A 23,588-nucleotide genomic window follows, 5' to 3' on the forward strand; every position below is an offset into this window, starting at 1 on the left:
AGGTATCACGCAAAGTTAGAGAGTAAAAAAATTACATTAAGAAAGAATATTTACATCAGAGAACAATATTTACCTTATTAGTGTGTTTACATGAGGTGTAATATTGCACATTGTTGTTATGAAGTGCGCTATTGCTCAGATAATACCATCTTCTTCCCCGATCCTCCTCCTCAGCTCATTCTGCTCCCTCTGCAGCTCCTCACTGTGCCCTGACCTGAATGCACTTTTCTTCTCATTCAGCAGGGCCTTTAGATCTGGAGTTACCTGGGGCTTTCTGTTACAAAACAACCTTGTTGTCGCGGTGGGTACAGTGTTCTCTACACAGAAGCTTACGTGGCCTTTGACGCAGTGTGTGTGACTGTTAATGTCCTTACATCCCAGTTGGTTGACTCAAAACAGTCCTTCAGTTTCTCATTAGACTCAACAGACCATTGTCTCACTGTGTATGTTGTTGCCAGTTGCCTGTGTGCTATAGGTTTGTACACGGGCAAGAGATGCACAGATAGTATATGGTAGCGAGAAAGCCACAAGTTTGATGTTCATCTTGTTGAGTTCATTCGTTGTAACATGTTTACAAAGGTGTGCACACATAGGAAACACAATTGTTGCGGAAAAAGAAAAAAAAGAGGAAGAAAGCGCTGCACTGAGGAAAAGTAAGAATGTGTAGAAAGAGTCTGAATATCTGGGTTTGAAAGTTTCTTCCATGGCAGCTGAACTGCATTGCAATAGCAGGAGCTAAACTACAGTCATTAATAGATTACTGGTGCTGTGGGCTTCTGGTATGCTGGTGCCCATTCGCTTGTACGTTTGTGCGAGTGTTTGCTTTTGTGTATCTCTGTGTACCTGTTCACCTGCCCAGCTGCAGTTAATGGTTTCCATAGTGATGGTCACCGCTACACCTGGTTAAAAGAGGGATTATGGTGAGACACTCCTCTAAATCTCTGGCTTGTAAGTAACATTAATTCCTATCACCTACTGTAAAACGTTATATTTTCTGAGAAAGGACACTCTGCAGAACACAGTGATATAAAATATTTGTGTGTGGTGTCAAAAGTATGGGAGGTGCAGCGATTTTAAAAATGCCCCTCTCTGTTTTCCTCCATATATTCTCTGGTCTCAGTTAACATTGGAGCCAATGGGGCAGATGGATGGTACTCCTGCCACGCTGAGGCTCATTGTTCAAATTCTGTGAGTCACTGTGCTTTGGTAATCACATTGTCCAAAAGAAGACACATTTTCACAAAAATTATGTGAATGAATTTGTGGCCATGAGCACGAGTTAAAACACATTTTTCAGTCCAGTTGAACAGCTTCTCCCCTCTCTGTGTGATGTGCTATGAATATTCCAACATTGAACTGTCCCCGTGTAAAAGGTATGAATGGGATTTTAAAGTTGAATACAAGCGCAAATGGAGGAAAGTTAATGAACATTTTGCCTTTTGAATGGAGTTTGTAGATGAAAGTATGAATGAATAGGAGGGGTTGAAAAATGTGTGAAAAGCTGTGGAAAACTGGAGATTATGAACATTCAACATTTTTACTCCATGAATAATTTATACAAGAGGATGAAGGAGGATTTATACAGCATTTTGGTAAATACAAATGAGAATAATACAGTTCATTCAAAGCAATTTGGTAATCCACTGAGAAACTCATATACTTTGAGAAAAAAGAGCTGATACAAAATACATCACAGTATTTTGAAAATCTCATTGGCCTTATGAGCTGCTGGATTTGTGGTCATTATCTTTTCCTTGCACTGCCATATAGGCAAAAATGGAGCACTGCTCTGAAAATGCCGTAGTTCTTGTTTATGCAATAATTCAACTTCGCTTTAACAATGTTCATGACAAATGTACAAGAGCATTGCATAGCAAACACAATTGTATATGTGTATGTGAATAGCAAAAATTGAGATATTTTTAATCTAGATTTCACATTTTAATACAGTCTTTTAGTTTATTCTTGTTTCTTTTTAAATTCCTTAGAAATGTTCTCTAACTTTTGTAAGTGTTGAATCAGACCCTGACTTAAATTTAGTAAACATTTTAGATTTGATATGTTAGGAAGTTTTGTTAATGTATGCTCTGCTTTGCAGGACATACATTTAAATTTGACTCATCTATAATAATGAATGTCTGAGCTGTTCTGCATGCCTCTTAATTGTACTCTGTGCCCTTATTCCATTCCTCTTGTTATTCCTTTTGTTCCTTTTCTTACCCCTCTTTCTTTTCTGTTCTTGCCCTGTGTCACCTAATTACCCATTTGCTTGTGAAATATTTGAGAGATCTGTAAAGTACAGTAAAATCCACACACCAGGAAAGCACAAAAACGTACAACATAGCCCTGGATAAATAACAGGGTAAAATAAGGAGGGCTTTAAAGTCATTACAAGCCTGTAATGTTACGTTTACATGTTACAAGTTACATTTAAAGGGAAATGTCATTGTGGTGTAAGACATTTTGATGTAAGCTTCCGTTTTTGTGTTCGTAAACATCCAATTTTAATATCTGGGATGTCATATCTAAATATTTACTCCACTTATGTCACTGTCAGACCACTAGGTGCCACAGAAGTGTCAGTCGCTGCTACATAGTGTAAACCCAGCCCAAAGATGTCAGGTAATCTCAAGAAAAACAAACAGTGCAATATGCCAGACTGATTTTTCTGTGAGGATTTTATAATTAAGGGCTACAATAAAATTATATGTTAAGATGTCCTGAAAAAATGAAAAACAAAGACTAAAAAGTGAAAATAAAACAAGTTTGTGATTAAAGATTTGATGTTTGTTTTTTGTTTTTTAAGTAGCCTACATGTTAATGAATTTATGTTTGCTCAACTATGTTTAAACCTTTGTTTATGTGTTTTAATAACACAATTTCACTTTCAAATACACTCTAAAGACTGTATTTCTATGACTTTTTTATTTAAGAATCATAACCTCCTTGGCGGAAGTAATTGCATCACAATAATGAAAAACAAAACGTGATTGACAGCGAGTCTTTCAGCTGCCGAAGAAGAACCACGGCTCCTCAGTGAGGTGCCACTACCTACCAGTGCCACTAGGAGGACCCCGGCCTCACCTCTTACATATAGCCCATGGATGATATTGCCTAGATCGCCTGCACTTGCAATCGCCGTAGCGTCCTGTTGTGGTGGCAACTTCCGGTTAAAGTATGGTGTCTTCCGCATAGTTATAACTCAACACATACATACATACATAAGCTCTATACATACTTATGCACACACATATACATACTAAGCACACACATATATACATACTCAAGCGCAAACATGCATACATTCTGACACATAGACATATATAAGGCCTATTTTTTCACACACATATACCTATGTATGTACATATGTGTGTATATGCAGTACATGGCGGTATATATCTATGTGCAAGTTTTCGATTTTGACCGGGACAGCTTCCAATAAACATCGTTATACTGCATTTCAGGATTCTATTCTATTCTATTGCAGCGATGGCGTTTTATTATGAAGGAGTCCGACCGGATGTATCTTTACCGTTGCCGTTAGCTTTTTTTTTAGCAGAACTGGTTAGCTTAGTATCGGTTGTGATTTTCAAGCTTCGCAGTGCCATAGCATCCGTGATGGCAGAGAGAAACCACCTCTCCCAGTTCCTTTAATATGCTCCCTGTTGAGGGGATAAGGGTACCACCGGACCAGTCTCAAAATGACCACCGGCTTCAGCTCCGGTTCCTGCCGGTTCGCAGATTATTTTGTGATCTGCGGACTCGACACCGACAGCGGACTGGAACCCGACGAACTGTCCGGTAAGAACGTTAGCCATCGGGGTAAATGTCGGGCTGATGCTCAAGCAAATAAGAAAGGAACAAAATGGTCTCATAACACCAGGCTAACGTTATTATTTACCCTTTACAACATCTTAACGTTTACGTCGTTGGTTAATTGGTGTAACACATAATGTAGGCTATTGAGATTATAACATAACATTAGGCCTAGCTCATCTTCTCCCAGCCTGTTTGTTTGTAACGCTCGATGAGAGGCGAGGGGATTACTGGCTTGTTATGTCTCTTTAACGCACTGACATGAATTTTAATTGAAAGATTGTCGAAAAAAAAAATTACTCCTTATTTTTACATTATGTATATCAAAGTGATTTGATACTGGCACTGCGCAGTATTAAATATTTCACATGACAAGCACTTGGTCTTATTAATTCAGGCATTCTGGTGGATTGATTTTATAATACTAATGTTGATGCAACGGTATTACAACCCGAGAGATGTTGTCACCGTGGCGTTGTTCATAGGAGATCAGGTATCAAGGATTAACCTGTCAATTGCCCCATCCTGAAACTGAACCATGCCCCCCCACCGACTCCTGACATCCTCAGCATCCACCAGAGATCCACATTGTGCATGTAACAATCTTCTTCAAATAACCTCCTTAGAGGGCACACCCTTTCCTTCACAAACGAGTACAGTAGGTTGTGACACACCTAGGACTGTGACCCTTTCTTTTATGATTTACCTGCATGAGCATGTGTTTGCATTCAAAGGATGGATTTGCAAATATGTCCGCATGTGAAACCGTGGCCTGAGGGTCCCTGAATAATCTGGGCCCTGAGCATGAACTGTAGGAAATTACAGCATGGCAACAGCGCTGTTCATCTCTCACACCACATGTCTGGTCAGCATATGTTTCAAGTGCACATTTTTGAAACAGAGAATATGATTTTAGCAACATAAAACTAAAGGGAATGCTTTATTTTATGGGCCTGAAAAATCCAGTTTATTTCGAAATAATCTCCTGAATCATTTCCTCAGCAGAACCACATTATTTGGTTCTAATTACAGGTATTAATTTGGTATTTAAATGGAGCAATTTCTTTGATGGAAATTAACCCGCAAGTCAACTAGCTTAATACAACTAATTGTGTAAACTTAACTGTCTCAGTCAGAAATATGTCTCTGTTTTCCTGTAATTAGTATCAAACTAGGTGGTTTTTTTCAAAAAACTTTCAAGAAGTTATTAGGAAATAATGGACTCGTATAATAAAGCATTACCACGATATATACTCTGGGGTAATATCAGCCTGTTTATCCTCAGAGGTTTTGCCACATTGTACCTACCATTGGTAGTTGTCCCTTCTAATACTTCTGGGCAATGTTGGAACCTTTCCCTATTTGTCAGGTAAATTAGACAAAAACTGACATTTACATTGTATCCATAAAATGTTTTTATTTTCCAGAAAATAGACTTTTTCATGATATATATTGATTGTGCAATGTAAAACTACATGTACTGGAACAGAGAATTTAATCCAAGTTGCCCACTCATACTGATACCAAAAATGGTAATACATTTTCCCTGTGCGTAAAGATTGTGAGGACTGAGCAAACCATTTTAGATCTTACAGTAGGCCTAAACTGTTGGGAGTATTTACCAGCTTTGGAGGGATACGTCTTCTAAACTTTATTGTTAGCATTTCCAACTTGTTCGTAGATGCACTTGGGATACTACACATGGCTTTACCATCTTCATCTTTCTGACAAATTATTAATCCACGATAGAACCTATCAAGCTGCAGTTGTTTCACAAAAAGCTAATTCCAACCATGTACAAAGACACTTAAAAGTTAGGTAAAGCATTCACTATGTGAAACTTATTGTCTGTTTGTGACATCTAACAGAAGGAGCAGCCACGTGACAGGATATGTTACCATAACTGTATATTTGATCTCTAAAGACCAGGTCAAAGAGCCAGTTTTCAGCTGTAGGACACTGCATCTGAATTTTCACTTTTTGAATGACATTGTTTAGTGAATAGTAAATTCACTAATACAATAGTGAATAGTAAATTCACTAAACAATGTAAATAAACAATGTAAATTTATAAGTCTTGATGGTCACATAACCTGTTAATCGGATATTAAGACATTCACTGCAGCAATATGACATCCAACTGCTCCAATTTTATATTGCATTTTCCTTTAGAATAGAATTGTGCTGCAGTGTGAATTGTTTTAATAATTACATACTGTCTGAACTGTCGAAGACTTGTTTAGACTTGATGGATATTTCTGTTATTTGGAGTGTATGTAAACATCTGGAAGCAACATTTCTCTCACAAATAATGTCAGGGCTTTCCACAGCACCACGTATACTAATGAATTAGCCTTTGGGGAAACCCTGAGTGTTGAAGGGAGAAAACAGGTTTACAAAGACATAGTATCACTTCAACTCAAATTACTTATTTAAGACTGCATTTGCATTCAAATGTTGTGTTAAAAACATTATGAGAGATAAGAAAGTACTCACTTTTGTCATGAAAGGTCAGACTCTTGCTGAAGGTCATGTGTAAATCCATCTTTAAGCCTGTTGTTAGTAACTGTATTAAGGTATATAAGCTCTTCTTGACCGGGTTATTGCTACTACACTCTTCTGGCTTCTGACAACGATCAAACATGCCTGTTTTTTTTTTTTTTTTACTGATTTCCAGTCTAGTGAAAACAAAAAAAGTGTTTTTGTACAGCTGATGCTCACAACACAGTGATTACTAGGGATCGACTTCAGATCTGCATCTGTGTGATTTATTGTGACTCAGCAGGTAGTAAGAGGCCTCCAAAGTTGCTGTTGTGGTTGAAAGAAAGTTCTTTCCCCCTTTGAGTTTTCGAAGACTCAAGCCCTGTACTTCCTATTTTCACTTCCTTTAATTCACGTTCCTTTTTACAAGATGAGTTCATATTTACTTGAAATTTATGAAACGAGTAGAAGTTCAAGAACATGCATGATTCTCTTTTGAATTGAGCACAACTATGAGCAGAGCACAGGAATATCTGTTTGACCAGAGTAAGGTACTGTCCACACCGATGCGGTTAAATCTTAAAATGCAGCTCTTTCCTCTCTGTTTTGGCCTTCCACCCGCAGTAAGCTCATGTTTTCCACTCCATTAAGTACAACTGTTTGAAAACACTTGAGTGAATTCATTTGAAAATGTCAGCCTTGCATTAATACAGAAAAAAACACCAGTGTATAGTTATCATTCTTCAGAGCGCAGTTAAGTACCATTGTGTAGGAGCGAAATAAAAGAGGCAATGTATATTAGTATAGCTGATTAGACGGCTGTCTTGTCTCACTCAACTCAGACTAAAGTTATCAGCTGTGTGAACACCATGTTCGTTTTTGATACATGTAAAACACATCATTAAATACAGACTTTTTTTAAATACAGTTTTTTAAATATACGGTAATGCCCCATTGATTGGCTTCCCCTCTCACCTTTAAAATAATTGAAAGTATTACAGTAGCTATATAATAATGTTCTCAAATAACCCTTTCAAATTTTAAATGAGTGGCTTTTATGGCATGGAATTGTATATTTTCTGTTATAGATTTATGGTAGGGTCTGTGATACCATTTCCTTTAGGGTTTCTGACTGGATAAAAATGGAAGCCACTGAAACATTGCAAAGACGTACAAGCTGGGGCTCTGTGGTCAGACATCACCGACGTCGTTCTACTTACTGCATGTTGCTGCTGTTTACTGTAGAATGAGTTAAGGGGCTTGCCCTTGTTGACTGTTTCAGTTTTGAGTTGAAGAGAGGAAATGGTGTGGAAATTCCATTGTTACAGGTTAGATATGGTTTAGTCAGCTTAACATCTGGTATAAGAGCATCTACAAGTTTGCAGTTTTGTACTGTCCTGAAATAATTAATAAAAATGCATAGTAGTGTCTCATTGTTTGGGTAGATGCAATGGCTCTTATGCATTTCCAGTATGAAATCAAAATACTGTACTGTATCTTTTCAGAAATACAATAATGTTTCTGTTATCATTCATGTGGGGATGGTTTTTTAGAGCTGAAAAAAATGTTGGTTTATTGACTAGTTGGTAGATAGAAAATGAATTGTCAACTATTTTGATAATCGTTTCAGTCGGGGTTTTTTGTAGCAAAAGTGGCCAACGTTAATTGGGTCCAGCTTCTCAGTTGTTTGAATTTCCTGCTGGACTGTTGTGCAGAAAAACCAAAATATTTAAGCCCTACAGCCCTACAAAACACTGTATTTAGTTCATTCATCTTTTTTTGTAAATGATGAACAGTATTAGGCATCAAAAATAAGTGAAACATTGAAGAGACAGTACAGCCCATAAGTAACTCACTAAGAATTATTGTAATCACTGAACAAATGAATTCAGTTTTTATATACCCAATGACTGAAACATTTTAAATTGATTAAAGTAACTTGGCCTCAAACTTTGCTTACAAAGCAAAAAAATAAAATAAAAAAATAAAAAATAATAATAAAAAGAGCTACATCAAACTCACTGGTGGGTTTCTCCAGTGATTTAACAGACTTTTAACATGATGCAGCGGTGAGTCATGTACAGTGAAACACAAAGAAATGACCAAAACTTCCTTGAAGCACAGTGTTTGGCAGCACAGTGAGGACCTGATTAGCATATGTATTACCCCCCAGCCTCACAGGCAACACTGGAAACACAGGGAGCTGAGGGACAGAAGTACACTTGTACACAGGCTCCACTTATTCAAATGCTAAGTATCCTTTTGAATTTCCCAGGCAGCCTCTCTCCCCCAATCCTACTCAGTAATCAAATGAGGATGAATGGCTCAACATGCAAACTGGCTTTAAATGCATAATGTGCTTTTTTCATATTTTCACTCAGAGTTGTTTATTTATCAGCCTGTAAAGGGTCTCCTGTCAGTGTTTTAAAGATCTGCTTGAAAATGTATCAAGGAAATCTTGGATGCAGTCTGAAGATTCAGTAGACATCTCACAGGACTTTGAACGTGCACTGTATCTTGATCTTTACGTCAAAAATGATTGCATATTAAGGACTTAGCCATAAGTAAGCTCATAGAAAATACTGGCTTATAGGCTCATAGTATTGTATCATTTAAATTAATCAAAATTAAATTAATCAGTTCATAATAGAGTTGTTAAGTGGAGTGATGTATTTGGTTTCAGAATTAAAAGCCCCATTCATTTTTTCCTATAGAAATGTTAAGTGACTCACAGTTGGAGCTCTTCTGTGGCTTGGATGGACATGTAACTCTCCTGGTTGAATCATCAGTACAAAAGATGACAACAGAGTATGAAAACATCTGGTTCTTTTATTAAAGGTCCAAAGTACGAGCCTTTGGAATTAAAAGCTTTAGGGGGAGTTTAACTGCGATTCCCATGGTGCATTGCTGCAAGAAACATCCAATCACAGAGCTTAAAATTCTGTTACCCACTGATGGTGGGTGGAAGCTAAAGATTACAGTGTTGAGAAAACTGACAGTACAATCCAAGCAACTCTGTTGCTGTGTTTTGTTCACTATTTTATTGATGAAACATTTTTGACTTCTGCTTATATCTGCACCCCTGACTGGTTTCTCCTCTATGGCAACAGCAGCAGAGGCTTATGGGTATTGTAATATTCAGATCCATCTGACATACCAAGATATAGACAAAGCATGATTTCTTAGTAATTAAGTTGAAATAATTAAAACAGGTGACCATAATATATTCCTGTAGGATCATTACATTGTTAATTGAATTACCAGGGGCTACTCCCACTTCACAACTCCATTCCAGCCAATGATGGGCTTGATCATAACACTTGCTCCTGGTTGGTTTTTCAACATTTGGTATTTTGATTTCTTTTCCCATAGTACAAACCCCAACAATATATTGTACGGATTCATCTTGATTTAAGTAACTATTCTCCTACTAGCTAATATATTCAGATAGTAATTATAAAACTATTTACAAGGTGTGTCTTTTCACTGAAACCTTGATTGTCTAGCTGCTTTATGTAGAGTCAGATGTGTTCATTAATTTAATATCTGCTGTATTCAGGGTTGAATTTGCTCAAAAGAACTTCAGTTTTATTGCCCCTAAATACAATGGTATTTTTTATTCCCGTGGGGAAATGTGTCTTTCCCCTCCCCTGGTCAGTGTTGGTCCCTGTTTGGACTTTGCGATGGTTCCAGCTTAGATTTGTTCTTGAAAGGTGAGGTTTACATTCTTTCCTGTCATGGTGGAGCGATTAACATGCACATTCTTGTCTGAAAGACTGTGTATTTTCTATGGGTTTAGTTTCTATGCAGTCCAATCCTGTGGTTGCTACCAGATGTTTTGTGACCTGAAGTGTCAGGATGTTTTGTGAACTCAGGCTGAAGTGTCTGGTATTTGTAGGATGGCCCAATCTGCATTTTTTGACCTTTTCACTCACATGCATGACAAAGTATGAAGAGTTTCTGGCAAGAAAAGTGTCTATTCGTTTTATTTCTATTTATGAATGACGAAGAGAGACGTGCACAGGTTCTGTGCAATTTAGGGAATTCCTTCTTCAACAATAACCAAAGTACCAAAGAAACAGGATGCTGTAATTTTTGGCAGGTAGCCTGTAAACGGTGTTAACCACTAATTTGAATGAAGAATGACAGATGTTTGTGTGCCAGTTTTCAGTAAACTGAAGTAGGGCTGGAGCTAATGATTATTTTGGATTATTTTCCTGATTAAATGATTAATCTTTTGGTCTATAAAATGTGTGTCACAATTTTCTAAAACTCAAGGTGGTGCCATCAAATTGTTTATTTTGTCCAACCAGCAGTTCAAAACCCTAAAGATATTCAGTGTGTTGTCACATAAGACAACCTAAGTCTTGACATTTGAGAAGCTAGAACCAGCAAATGTTGTGACTGAAATGATTAATTTATGATCAAAGTAGTTGCCAATTATTTTTTTCAATTGATTAATCAACTAATTGTTTCAGATCTAAATGAAGTCCCAGCTTAGAAACCCTTCCAACATTGTAACAAATGAAAATATTAAAATACAAGAAACTGTTTGTGAAATGTTATCCTCTTATTGAGAAAACCTCACATTGTGTCTTTTGTGAGTTTAAGCTGAGAGTGAGCGATCATGTTCTGTCAGCATCGGGGTCCCCTGGGTGAATACGTGTTGATGTTTTTTCTGCTGAGCTATTTTGAAGTGTTAGCAGAGTCTTCACCGCATGCTGCTGCAGGCAGTCAAGTCGACTGGCATATTAATATAGCCTTTCAGTCAGAGAGGACCTTCCTTTTATGTCCGAGCCTAGTGGGCCATGCTACAGGATGTGTGAGGGTGTGTGAGCACAGGAGGGCTGCAGCGCTGTGAGTGGTCCCCGACTTATAGGATGAAACAAGAAAATGGCGTGACTCCCAAACTCAGTGACGCTCTACTCCCACCGCTACCGGTCCACGGTCTCATGGCAACACAGTTGAATTTGCTGGAAAATATCATAAATCAACAAAACTTACAAACACTGCAGTTTGTTCATGCTCATGTAAACGAGTACCCCCAGATGAGGCAGTTTGCTTGTAATTAGGACTAATTACCAGGTGAGGATGTTGGTTGAAACAAACACCTGTGTAGTCTTGGTCAATTGCACTTGAGCCGGCTAGAAAAACAAGGAAAAGCTACAATGTCAGCATTACTCTTTAAAAATAAAAAGTTTAGTTGTAAAGCTGTGACAGTTGAGCTGTACAAGGGACAACACCACCATGGAGGATAATTTGACCAGAATTAAAAGTAAAAGCCAAAATATCTTTGCTATTATTATGTCTTATCATTTTGTAAATTTACATTGATTTAATCTTTGGAAAACACTGGGTTGTGCTTTCCTGAATTGACATGTCATAGGAATGTTTTTGCACTCAATACAAAACAACTGTAAAAAACTGTAATGTTGTACTGACATTTGCTGTGATAATTATCATTAGCTGTGATACATTAAATTCTAATGCATTTAAAAGAACAGCAACACGTTGCATGTCACAGCCAGATGCTTCCAGACGTTTGTTACATACATCACTGACTTTGTCGTGACAGAGTTTGCAAACAGCTTCAGTCACATCATTGTGCTCCCTGTCTGTTTTCACTTTGTGTCTTGGAATGTGACCTACATGCACATGCTCGTGAACAGCGGAAGTCAGTTTGTTATTTCAGCTATGCATCTTAATGCATCTTTTTTTTTTATCCTTTTGAACAAAGTCAACAATTATTTGTCTTAAATATGGTGATTTGAAATTAATTCTGGAGTTTGAATCATTTTCTCCCAAGCCTACTTATCATAATGACATCACTGTCTGACCTGTCTCTGGTTGCTGACGTGTTTGTAGTCTGAGTTGCATTCCTGGCCTAGTTTCTTCCCTGTGGGCAGTTTGGATATGAAAGTAACCAACAGATTAAACCACTTAATCCTTCAAATGTTTACCCCCTCACCAGGATTCGTTTAATTTTACCTAGCGTCTAATGTGAACTTGTTTGTTGCTCCACTCAACACCTTGTGTCTGGAGGTGTCGTTGGGCTTACTCAACATCTTTCTTACTGTTTTGTTGGGGAAAAATAAATTGTGGAACTAAGGGGATACTGGATCATTAACAGATTGGGGTTAGATATTTTCAGCCTCTTACCTGAGTAAAGACAGAACTTTCATCCATCACTCTCAAAATTACAACTAGGATTCTCAGTTTTTTTCCACAATGAAACATAAATAAACAATGCAACACAGAGAATTGATGTAATCACTGGTGAAGAGTTCAAAGAGTCATCATGTCCTGACTCTGTGTGTGTCACCACTAAGTCATGTCAGAAGTGCAGTAAAAATGAATTTTCCTCACCCCTTACTAGTCCACAGAAAGTCCAGCAAGGAAAGTCCTGGTTTCACATCTCACAAAGCTGCATTATCCTGAGAGCAGCTTTAGTCTGAAGCTGACATGGTGGAACTAGAAAAGATTCGATGTGTGCCACACAGCACACATTTGGCTCTTACATGCTGCATGACTGTGTGTTTCTGCCAGAAGGACTATTTTATTGGTGCTTAGCAAATGTTATGCATGAAGAGGACAGCAAAAAGCATTGCGTGACTGCATATAAAGGGTCTTTTTTTATGTAAAATGTTAGATAATCTAACTCAGCTCCAGGGCCAGTCAGTCTGCTGTACAACAGCTGCCATTCAATGCAGTCAAACCCATGACTGTCCACTGATTGTTACACATATCAGATCAGTCTTCCACACCTTGAGATGATTTTTCAGTATGCGATTGTATGTTACACCCAGCGTTCATCCCTACTGAAAAAACAAATCAGGTTCCAATATGTGGTTACCTTTTTTGAAGAAAGCTCAGCAATTTCACCAAACAACTGGGCACTGTGGTTTTTAGCAAATGTTGCTCAAACAGGAGTAGAGAGAGTATTTGTTCGGGACTATTTATAGCTTCAGATTAATACACGTTTGGTGTGCCAGTGAGTAGCCTATTTACGGCAACATGACGCTGCCTGTGGGATGGACTTAAAATAAACTACAGTGCCCATGTTCATGATAATGAAGGGTCATGTAACATGCAAATCTGTGTCTGTGCTGAGAATGAAATCCATATTAGAGCGGTATGGATTTGCTTGATCTCCAGAAAAAGAAGAATCTTCAACATAGAAACAACGTATCCTTACATCATAACCCCACCAGGTCTGAATTACCATACCCACCTGACAAAGACACGCTAATGTCCTGTGACTGTGTGCAGCTTGTTCTGAGAGCAGAGCTGCAAGGATGTGTCTGCACAAACTGAGAAGTGATGTGCTACCTATCCAGAACCAGGGTTTTAATTATATTTTTGTTTTATTTGTTGTGTAGCTTTATGCCAGTATATAGAAGCTACTAAATTCAGAGATGGGGCCAGAGGAAAATTGGCGGGGGCAGATGAAGGTAACCCTCCCACCACACACACTCCTCCCCCTTAACCTGAGCTCAGCTTTAACCCCTCTACCTCTAACCCGGCACATCTTTTTTCCCCCCTTCTTTTGTTATTTCAAATTTTCACGGTTATTTTCTGCACAGGTGTGGGGACTTGCCTTTTTTGTTTTGCACACTCTGATTTCTCTCCTCCTGGTTTCTCTTGTCGCCTCCTCCCTCTCCCTCACATCCTTCAGCAGTAGCTGAACAATGAGCTGATGTTTGACAATCACTGCTTCTGTTTCTCTCACACACACACAAATCCAGGGCTGCCTGTGCTGGCATTGCTTGGTCAATGTTTACTCTCGCCCTACACTCTGAATGACTTTTCAGTACCGCCTTGGTGTGTGCATCACTTCTGCTTTACTCTGGGTTCAAATCAATGCAATTCGTCCTTTTTCATGATTGATTATTGTTTTGGTTCCTTGTATTGCCATTAAAGCTGTCAGGAAGCAGTAAAATCCATAAAGTTTGGTGGATTTTTTCTCTATCTGTTCTTGGAGTATTTGATGCTGCCTTCTTGAATATTTTGTTTTATTTACTTTCTAGTGCAAGATGCGGATGACAGCTTTAAATGATGCAATACAGTCTTCCTCTCAAGACAAATATGCTGACTCGCTCTGTCCTCTGGAGTTGTGCCTGGCACTTTAAGCCTGCTTTTGATCAATCTGTTCTTCTGCTCCTCCATTTACATCTGGAAACTTGTGCTAACTGTTGGTCTCCTTTTTGTTTTTGCTCTCTCTATCTCTGTTTCTCTCTGTGTTTGACTTTTAGGTGAGAATTTTGAGCAGAGTCCATTGCGGAGAACCTTTAAATCCAAGGTTCTAGCACATTATCCAGAGAATGTCGAGTGGAATCCATTTGACCAGGATGCAGTTGGCATGGTATGATTTCTATACAGTTAAAACATATCACCCTTATCCCTTAAGAATAATAGTATGGCTGGGTGATAAGGTTGAAATCACGATAACAAAGTTCATATGAATGTTTTTCTATTGACATGGCAAATGTGTGCAAAATCAACAAATAAAGTTGGTGTTTAATGCGTTGAAATTGAAAGCGAAATTTTTATAGGCAGTATAACATAACTAACATAAGGGAAAAATATCAGTAACTAATTTTATTAGATTGCTTAGAATCATTAAATGAATAGTTCATCACTTTGGGAAATGATCTGAGGAGTTACAGGTGTACCGACTTTGAGCTTTGTAGAGCACGAGGCTTGTCATAGCAGTTATGGCATACCTCCCTTTAAAACCTCACACTGTCATTTTTACACAACTGTTTGTTAAACAGTTTGTTGTTAACAAATTAGATGTGTCATACTAGTGAGCTTTAGAGGGGCTGGTAGGCATCATTTTGAACTTTGGACAGAGCCAAGCTAGCTTTTTTCCCCTGTTTCCACTCTTGATGATAAACTGGACTAATCACCTTTCGACTCCAGCTCTGTACATAGTGTACAGACATGAGAGTGGTGCTGATGCAGTCATCAATCTCTCAGGAAGAAAATTATTAAACATGGGCCAAAAATGTCCTTTAATTCAGACATTAAAATTGTGTTAACTAGCTCTGGCCCAGAATAAATTTCACCCGCTGAATTTTTCAATATTTCAGGCATCATGATCTCATGTAGCTGCGTAACAATTTCTCTTTTCAAAAATGAATTTGTTTCTGATGTCGTCTTTTGTCCCTCTCAATCTTCTTTCTGTCTGTCCTCTCACAGCTCTGCATGCCAAAGGGTCTGTCGTTCAGGACACAGGTCGATTCTCGGGAGCCTCAGTTCCACTCTTTTATCATCACCAGAGAGGATGGCTCTCGGACCTATGGCTTTGCCCTCACCTTCTTTGAGGAGGTGACCAGTAAGCAGATCTGCAGTGCCATGCAGACACTTTACCACATGCACAACGCAGAGCAGTACGACATCTTGCACACTCCCACCTCACCACAAGGACCTGCGGACCAGCGACACCAACACTCCCAGCCTCGTCCCATGCTGCACGCTGCACCCGCCATCTCCCGACTGCAGCGCTTCAACTCGTATGACATCAGCCGTGACACGCTGTACGTGTCAAAGTGCATCTGCTTGATAACACCCATGGCCTTCGCTCAGGCCTGCAGGAAGGTGTTGCGGCAGCTTCACCAGGCTGTCACTTCCCCTCAGCCCCCACCCCTTCCACTGGAGAGCTACATCTACAACATCCTCTACGAGGTGCCACTGCCACCCTCCGGGCGGTCCCTCAAGTTCTCAGGCGTCTATGGGCCTGTGGTGTGTCAGCGGCCGAGCACATCTGAACTTCCACTCTTTGACTTTGCCATCGGTGAAATGTTTAATCTGCTGGGTGTGGAGAACGTTCTGCAGCTGTTCACCTGTGCCCTGCTCGAGATGCAGATACTGCTCTACTCACAGCGTAAGTAGCTGGTCTGCCACTATTACACTCAATGTTTGCATTCTATCCCATTAGGATGCATTGATTACAAATACCTATGCATCTCACTCACATTACAACAAACACTACCCATGTTTTCTAAATAGCTGGAAGTGCAAAAGCAAGAAAAAAATCATGCATTATTGTAACGTGTTAGTGCTACTGCAGGTTCTACTCAGCACAGAACAGTTGCACACAGTTCAATCCACTTAGATTGTCCAGTGATTACTACTCACACACACACTTCCATAACACAAACATTCCTCTGGCTCTTCCTCTCCTCGACTACCTCGCCCGGCAACTCTGTGTCGTTTATAGAGGGCTTATAGTCCATCTGAACTCCAAGTATAAATGTTCCTGAGAGGAGGACGGCTGCACTACCATACTTATCTTTAACAGCTGTTTTTTGACAATTGTGGGTCATGCGATCCTGACTGAAGAGACATATCAGTGTCCTGACATAAGACTAGATGTTGTCAGGGGACCTGGTTATTACAAGCTGATGTAGCTTTAAGGCTTTCTTCCCTGTTTTTTTAAATGTTTGATGGATGGAAAAAAAGGTTTAGATTACTATTTGTGCAAAAATATAGTTGCATTATACATATAGATAAGATATTGTTTAAAAAAGATATAATGCACATTTTCAGACAGCCTCTCTGGTAGATGTTCATAGTGTAGCAGTTGATTGTTCTCATGAAAAGTGAAAGAATAACTGTGTCAAGAAAGGAAGAGGAGGTAGAGAGAGAAGTCCAATCCCTTGTTCCTTTTTCACCTCCAACAGCTGACCAATTATGGTGGAAGGTCAGTGTTGATGTCGGACAATCAGTTCCAGACAGATCCAGAAATAGTCAGACACATACAGAAATTTTAGTCTTTAAAATGTCTGGATGGTTGTTTTATAAGAATAAAAACCACAACCTGAGGCTACCACACATTTGATATGCATGGCAGAGCTATTATCCAGGAGATTACATAACCTGTTGAGTGATTCCATTAAAGTGATTCAGTGTGAGTACAAGCCTGTGTAAATGTTAGTCCCCTCAAATATTACAGGCAGCTCCTACTGCCATGTAAGAGGTTTTTTCATGGGAAAGTTGCAATGTAGGTTCGTCCTGTGTGCACATTTGAGGTGCTGGGTTAAGCAAGCCATTTTTATTAGCTGTGATTTGAGAAAGAAAAAAAAAGCAGAGTGCTTTATCCCGGTTAATACATATACATTAGTAGTAACTGCACAGAATATATTCAGTTAATCCATACCATCCTTTGCTAGGCAGAATAGGTTTGTAGAAAAGGTGACATTTACTGTTGTGTGTGAATGTGTGTGTGCAAGAAAGAAAATCATTTAAGGGTGCTATGTCTGGTGTGGTGATTGAATCCATTACAATGGCAAGAGAAGGCAAATGGTTTACAAAACGCCAGGGGCCGGGGGGAGCAGCTCTTAAGGGGGAAAGCTGTGGTGTTGCTAGGCAACCCAGAGACAGGGAGGATAGCTGTGATGCAGGATGATTATTATTGGTTGGAAGTGACATCATGCTTTTTTTCTCCCCCATGAGGCTCATCACTGCAGAACATGTGAAGGATGTGTTGTAGAGTTAAGCCCTGGCAATCCTCCACTGAGAAGAAACGAGGGATTGTTAGGAAAACACACTGAGGAGAGGGATGCTCTGCAAATAAGGAGACCACTGTGTATTGTGAGCTAAAAATAGTTGATTTTTTAAAAAAAAGGACAAAATCTTGGCCAGCATGTCTTCCATGAAGCCATTTAAAAAAGATGTTGATGCCTTCTCTTCCTTTCCCCATTTCTTCACAAATAGGAAGTTTATCATGTGTCACTCATGTGTCAATCATTGCGACAGGCTACAATTAAGCCCTTATTTGTCATTATTGTTTCATGGACATTTTCTGTCTTTATGTGATAGCTACATTTCAGAGCGACGGGAGAGATCTGAACTCAGGATGCTGCAATAACACAGCACACAATGAAGTCAGACTTCATCTGAAATTAAACTTAAAAGCACAAATTTGGCACAATGTGTTTGGCTCTCGCCTCAAGATACAGAGAATCAGGCTTGTCTTTTAGCCGCACACAGACGGTCACACTCTACTTTTTGAATTTCATAATTCATCCCTCATATTACCTTGTTGTACATGAGGGATTAGCATTACCATATATTGCCAACTAATGTACCTTCATGATTTCAAAGCCTGCTGTGGTTCTTCTCGACCCTCAGTGTTTTACAGCTTCTCAACCAGATATTATTAATGTCCATTTTAGTCAGAGGGCTGTGTGTTTTTATTTTTTTCTTTAGGCCACAATAACAGTTAACTTAATTATGTAGTTTCATCTAGAGCTGAAACACTTTAGCTCAGTCAATTAATCAACAACAGTTTTAATAATCTAGTAATTTAACCCTAACTTCATTCTAATCATTTATTTAGGAACATAACTGAACCTTCTCTGCTTCCAACTTCTAAAGTGTGAGGATTTGTTGATTTTTGTGTTGTATCTTTGGGTTTTGGAATGTTGTTTGGTAAAAGTAAGAAATCTGAAGCTTTCATCTCCAGCTCTGGGATATAGTAATTAATCCCTATCTTCTAACATTTCAAAGCTCAAACAAATGTTTAATCAATTGAGAAAATAATCTTTAGATTAATCAGTAGTGAAAATAATCATTACTTGCATCCTTAGGTTGGCCAACAAAGGTATGCACATTTGCTTTCTGACTATTTATCTGCAGGAAGCGCAAAACATATCACTATTTAGCTTTTCCCGTCACTTCTGACCAAAGGAAAACATTATTGGTCAAAATCAGCAAGCAGCCACCATTACTGCTATGGTAGAAATTAGAGCTGTTTAAACAAGCAACACACATTTTGTCAAACAAGCTATTTGATTGGAATAGTGCTGAGATGTAAGATCTATAGCAGTTTCACTTCTGTATGTTGAATATTTTTAGCCTCCTGTATTGCATACGGTTGCACTCACTTTGTAAACTGAATAGTTCAAGCATCACCAGTTCAGCAAGTCTAAGCTGCAACCAGTTCTCAGTGTGGACATTTTTTAAAATGTTCTTGGCATGTGTCTGTGTATATAAGCAGAGGTATGTGACACTCTGAGTTGAGTTAAAGTAGTTGCTTGTCATGATGACCTAGTTTAAGAGTAGACGGGTGATGTTAGTATTCTTGTCCCCGTCCTGGGAGAGAAAGCTGCCGATGGGGGGGTTGGGATGGGGGCTGGCTGGCTGGCTGGGGTGAGAGTCTCTTCTCATGGACCAGCACATGACCAAATGAAGGAATGGTATTTATCTTGGTACCATAACGGGAGAAGCAGAGCGCTGCTGAATGTACAGTAGGTGTCAACAGGATAGAGGAGGAATGCAGATGAGGAGGGCTGGATGCATATTTGCATGTGTACCAGTTGACTCAAGTGTGAAATTCTGAACATAAAGGAGTGTTGCTGTGTGGAGTCATGACGAAGGAATTTAACGTTAGCCACAGGAGCAGCTGACTGTAGCTGTGTTCATAGTTCAGAGTCTGGATCCTCCTAAGGGCGGAAGCCACAGAGATCCTTCAGAGGACTTCTTTTCTAAATGAAATGATAGAGCCTCACAGAGACCAAACTAATGGTGTGTTCTGGCAGACAACAGTTTTAAAAAGTATTCCTACAATGTCAAAATATTCAAAATGCTCCATATAAAAATGCCCTCCCAAAATTGTCCATTGCTCCACTGAAATAGAGTACTTAGGGCTGCGAAGGATACAGCAGTAGTGTTGTCCAAATTAAAGCATTTTTTGACCCAAGTCTTGACTGCATTTGTAGTCTCTGAAATGGGACAGGTCATGTCATCCTGTTACAATGTGTCTCATCTACAAATGTTCTCAGGATCCACACAGCTTGTGTGTCATCACAGATGATTCCTTTAAGGTTGGTCATTGATCCAGCTCCACTATCACATTTACAGACCACAGAATAACAAAGATAATCAGAGTAAAGAGCTAACACTATGGTAGGGTTGGTTGTTTCCTTTTGTCATTGGATGCTAGTCTACTTTCTCACAGGGTAAGGCATGTGCTCCTTATACTGAATCCTGAATCACACAGGGCAGCTGCTTTCTGTGGCTCCAACTTTCAGGCATATTGTTCTTACCAGCCAGTCAGTGATAGTGATTTCTGTCAGCTGTATAAAATCATGCATCAGAAGATGCCCTCAGCTATGCTTGCTAACAAAACTAATGCTAATACTTTGGATGAAGCTGTGTGGTTACACTCTGGTTCCTGCAAACATAGCAGGACTGGCTATCTTGTGACTTGGGGCAGTTGATGGATTTCAAACTCAAAGAGCAGCCAGGAGAGCTGAGGCATAAAAAACGTAATCCCATTGTGGTCATATTGCGCAACTTTTCTGTCACATGCTGTAACTGGAAGTGTTTTGGAGCAATAAACAACATTTATCAGGCAAAGGCAGTGTAGCCCATGACTTTTTGGGTAATGACACATGGAAAAAGTTGTGCAACCAGTTGAATTTGTCCCAAAAATGCACTTTGATAGTTGTTAAGATGTTATGAAGACTGTCCATCATGAGCAATATAGCAGCAGATTTCTGCCCTTTGGGTTTCAGTGTGACTTTACCCTTTAAAGTTTACCAAAAATACTAAAAGTCCCTCATGTCCAGTAAATGTTGAATTTATCATGTCATTGAACAGGCATTTTCAAATAGTTATTTTAAAGCCACTAATCAGGAAAAAATGTTGGAACACAAGTGATCACTTGAAGCCTTTAAAATCACCAGGGTTTTAAAGTAATAATGAAGACAGGGAATGAACACTGTTCTGTTTATTCTGCTCGAACATATCGGCCACATGGTGACGGTCTTATCTCTATCATCTTCACTTTTTGTGTGCGTTTGAAACAGATTACCAGAGGTTGATGACGGTGGCAGAGAGCATCACGGCCTTAATGTTCCCCTTCCAGTGGCAGCACGTGTACGTTCCCATTCTGCCTGCCTCCCTCCTCCACTTCCTGGACGCTCCTGTGCCGTATCTCATGGGCCTTCACTCCAATGGACAGGATGACCGCACCAAGCTAGAGCTGCCACAGGAGGTACAGACACATTGTAGTATTAGCCCATACTGAGTTTAAACTTTTTTTAAAAATCTGGTTTATTTGAATATTTTATCTTTTGCAAAGAAATCACTTATGTCATTTAATGTCTGCGCTGATGCTGACTTTTGAAGTGGTTGTAATTTGCTGATAAATTCACTGATGTAGGACTTTCATGTTGTAGTGTGAACCCCTCCTTGTCTTGAATTGTCTTTGGGCACACAGACATTCTTGCTTTACCCTGCCAGTGTTTATATTTACAGTCAGAACGAGTAGGGTTAACCTTACTAACACGATTGTGTGTCTTGTGTCTCTTGTGTAGAACAGTTCGACAGTCTTGTGGCCACATTTTTAACCTTTGTTAAAGTATCTAGTTATGTGATATTTTGAACCTAGGCCTTTTAACCTCCATGCACAGTGGTATTTCAAGGTTGGGTAGTATCCTCAGCATGGCATCCCAATTTGACAGTCATCAGTTAGCTCAATAGGAACAAGTCTTTCACTTCCTGTTTTACACATATGTAGATGTATGCAGTTAATTAACTTATCTTATTATTATTATTATTTCCTCCCAGGCTAACTTGTGTTTTGTGGACATCGATAACCACTTTATCGAACTGCCAGAGGAGTTACCCCAGTTTCCCAACAAGCTAGAGTTCATCCAGGAGATCTCAGAGGTGCTCATGTCTTTCGGCGTCTCTCCCGAGGGAAACATTCACTCCAGTGACAGTCAGGCCAAGTACCGGAGCTTCCGATCTGTTGATATGGTCTCAGATAAGCGCAATGGCAATCTGGCCTCACCCCTCAACTCTTACCTGCTGAGAGAGAATGAAACCATTGCCAGACTGCAGGCTCTGGTGAAGAGGACAGGTGTTAGCCTGGAGAAGGTGAGAAATGATGTGATCCCATAAGCTAAAAATGGTTGCACAAATGACCATGTGTCATACATTGGTCCAAATATTGTTCCCAGGTTTGACTTAGACCATAGATACTCAAAGTACAATATAAGAATGATGTTAATAAATTATATAATAAAAAAGCTTCATTATATCAAAAAGACCAATAATTTAAATAACTTTGATCCCAGTTTTAGAAGGTTACATTTTAGAGAATTTGTATTAATAAGGCACAATCAAAACAATAAACAAATATTATTAGAAATGGTTGTGCCTAGAGTAAATCTTAAAACACATTTTGAAGTTATAATTGAATAATACTTTTAGTTTCAGTAATTGATGCATTCATTCTAAAACCAGCCCTGCAAATGTAAGTTTTTTTGTAAATCCTCATATGTTTGCCCCTTTGTTTTGCCAGATTTGAAATAATAGAGAGGGCATAAGGTAGGGCAAGGGATGTGACAATGATCAATATAACAAAACTGAAAAAATGCAAAGGTTTATTGCCTTGTTACATTATTACCACCATTACTGCAGTGCAGGACAATAAAAAAAGGGGGGACCCTTTGGTCACTCACTAGACTGAATTTTATGTTGTGCTTAAAAATGGAAAACAAATGTTATTTTGATATTATTTGATTATGGATTTTGGATACTGACATATTTTCCTACCGAATTATCATATTCAGTAATCACATAGATTCCTCTGTAACTGTCCTCACATCAGTGTTACAGCCCCCCCCCCGCAGTGGTGTGGAGTCTGACATCAACAGATGCAGTTGCCATCTGTACAGTTTTATCTCCATTTGGCTTGAGTATCTTACAAACAGTAGTGTGTTGTATAATGAAATACTTGGTCTACAGACTGATGCATGGATCAATGGGCTACTAATTAGAGAAAGTCTCTGTATGTGCAGTCTAATCAGCTTATGCACTTGTGCCAGCAATAGTCTTCCATGAGTGGATTAGCTAATGGTCTGTGTGTAGTTTTCCAGCTACGAGGTCAGTCCTCGCTTATAATTATTTTTATCTGCACTCACTGCTGAGTTTGATTCAAGGGAACCACCAGTGATTAAACAGATTCTTGGTTCATGTCACTGGATTGTGACTCTGTTTTTCAGTTGTGCATACATACATTGGTAGGCCTGCCTTGTGTGTCTGTCCAGCTGACCTACTGACATGCTAAAAAAAGGGCTTGTGGTTCAGTTTCATTTGGGCCATAAATCCCAGATGTCCTTGACTTCCTTTCCCATAACCCTGCTGCTTCGTCAGCAGCCTGTAATAACAGTCAGATAAGATAACATGAAAAATATACACTTTTTCTTTTCTTTCTCACACACTTTTCTCTTTCATTTATCCTCTCCTTACTTTTCCTGTGTGCATGTTTGCCC

At 39.1% G+C, this 23,588-nt stretch overlaps 1 protein-coding gene across 5 annotated transcripts in view; it reads left to right on the forward strand.

Annotated features, from left to right (window-relative positions):
• The first annotated feature begins 3,553 nt into the window (after positions 1 to 3,553).
• dennd5a (DENN/MADD domain containing 5A) overlaps positions 3,554 to 23,588 on the forward strand; it is a 34,583-nt gene continuing 14,548 nt past the window's right edge. For 3 of the 5 annotated variants that reach the window (XM_071488528.1, XM_071488533.1, XM_071488530.1), the window contains exons 1-6: positions 3,570 to 3,801; positions 13,677 to 13,748; positions 14,550 to 14,659; positions 15,499 to 16,183; positions 21,114 to 21,301; positions 21,877 to 22,188. In XM_071488528.1, coding sequence (XP_071344629.1) covers positions 3,702 to 3,801; positions 13,677 to 13,748; positions 14,550 to 14,659; positions 15,499 to 16,183; positions 21,114 to 21,301; positions 21,877 to 22,188 — 1,467 coding nt within the window. In that variant the 5' untranslated portion in view covers positions 3,570 to 3,701. Of the gene's footprint in view, positions 3,802 to 13,676; positions 13,749 to 14,549; positions 14,660 to 15,498; positions 16,184 to 21,113; positions 21,302 to 21,876; positions 22,189 to 23,588 lie in introns of all 5 variants that reach the window. The other 2 variants (XM_071488532.1, XM_071488529.1) reach the window with 2 other exon arrangements.

Source organism: Trachinotus anak, unplaced genomic scaffold (genome assembly GCF_046630095.1).
Source record: "Trachinotus anak isolate AG129_WGS33_773 ecotype Australia unplaced genomic scaffold, CSIRO_AGI_Tana_v1 ptg000011l, whole genome shotgun sequence".
Taxonomy (NCBI): Eukaryota; Metazoa; Chordata; class Actinopteri; order Carangiformes; family Carangidae; genus Trachinotus; species Trachinotus anak.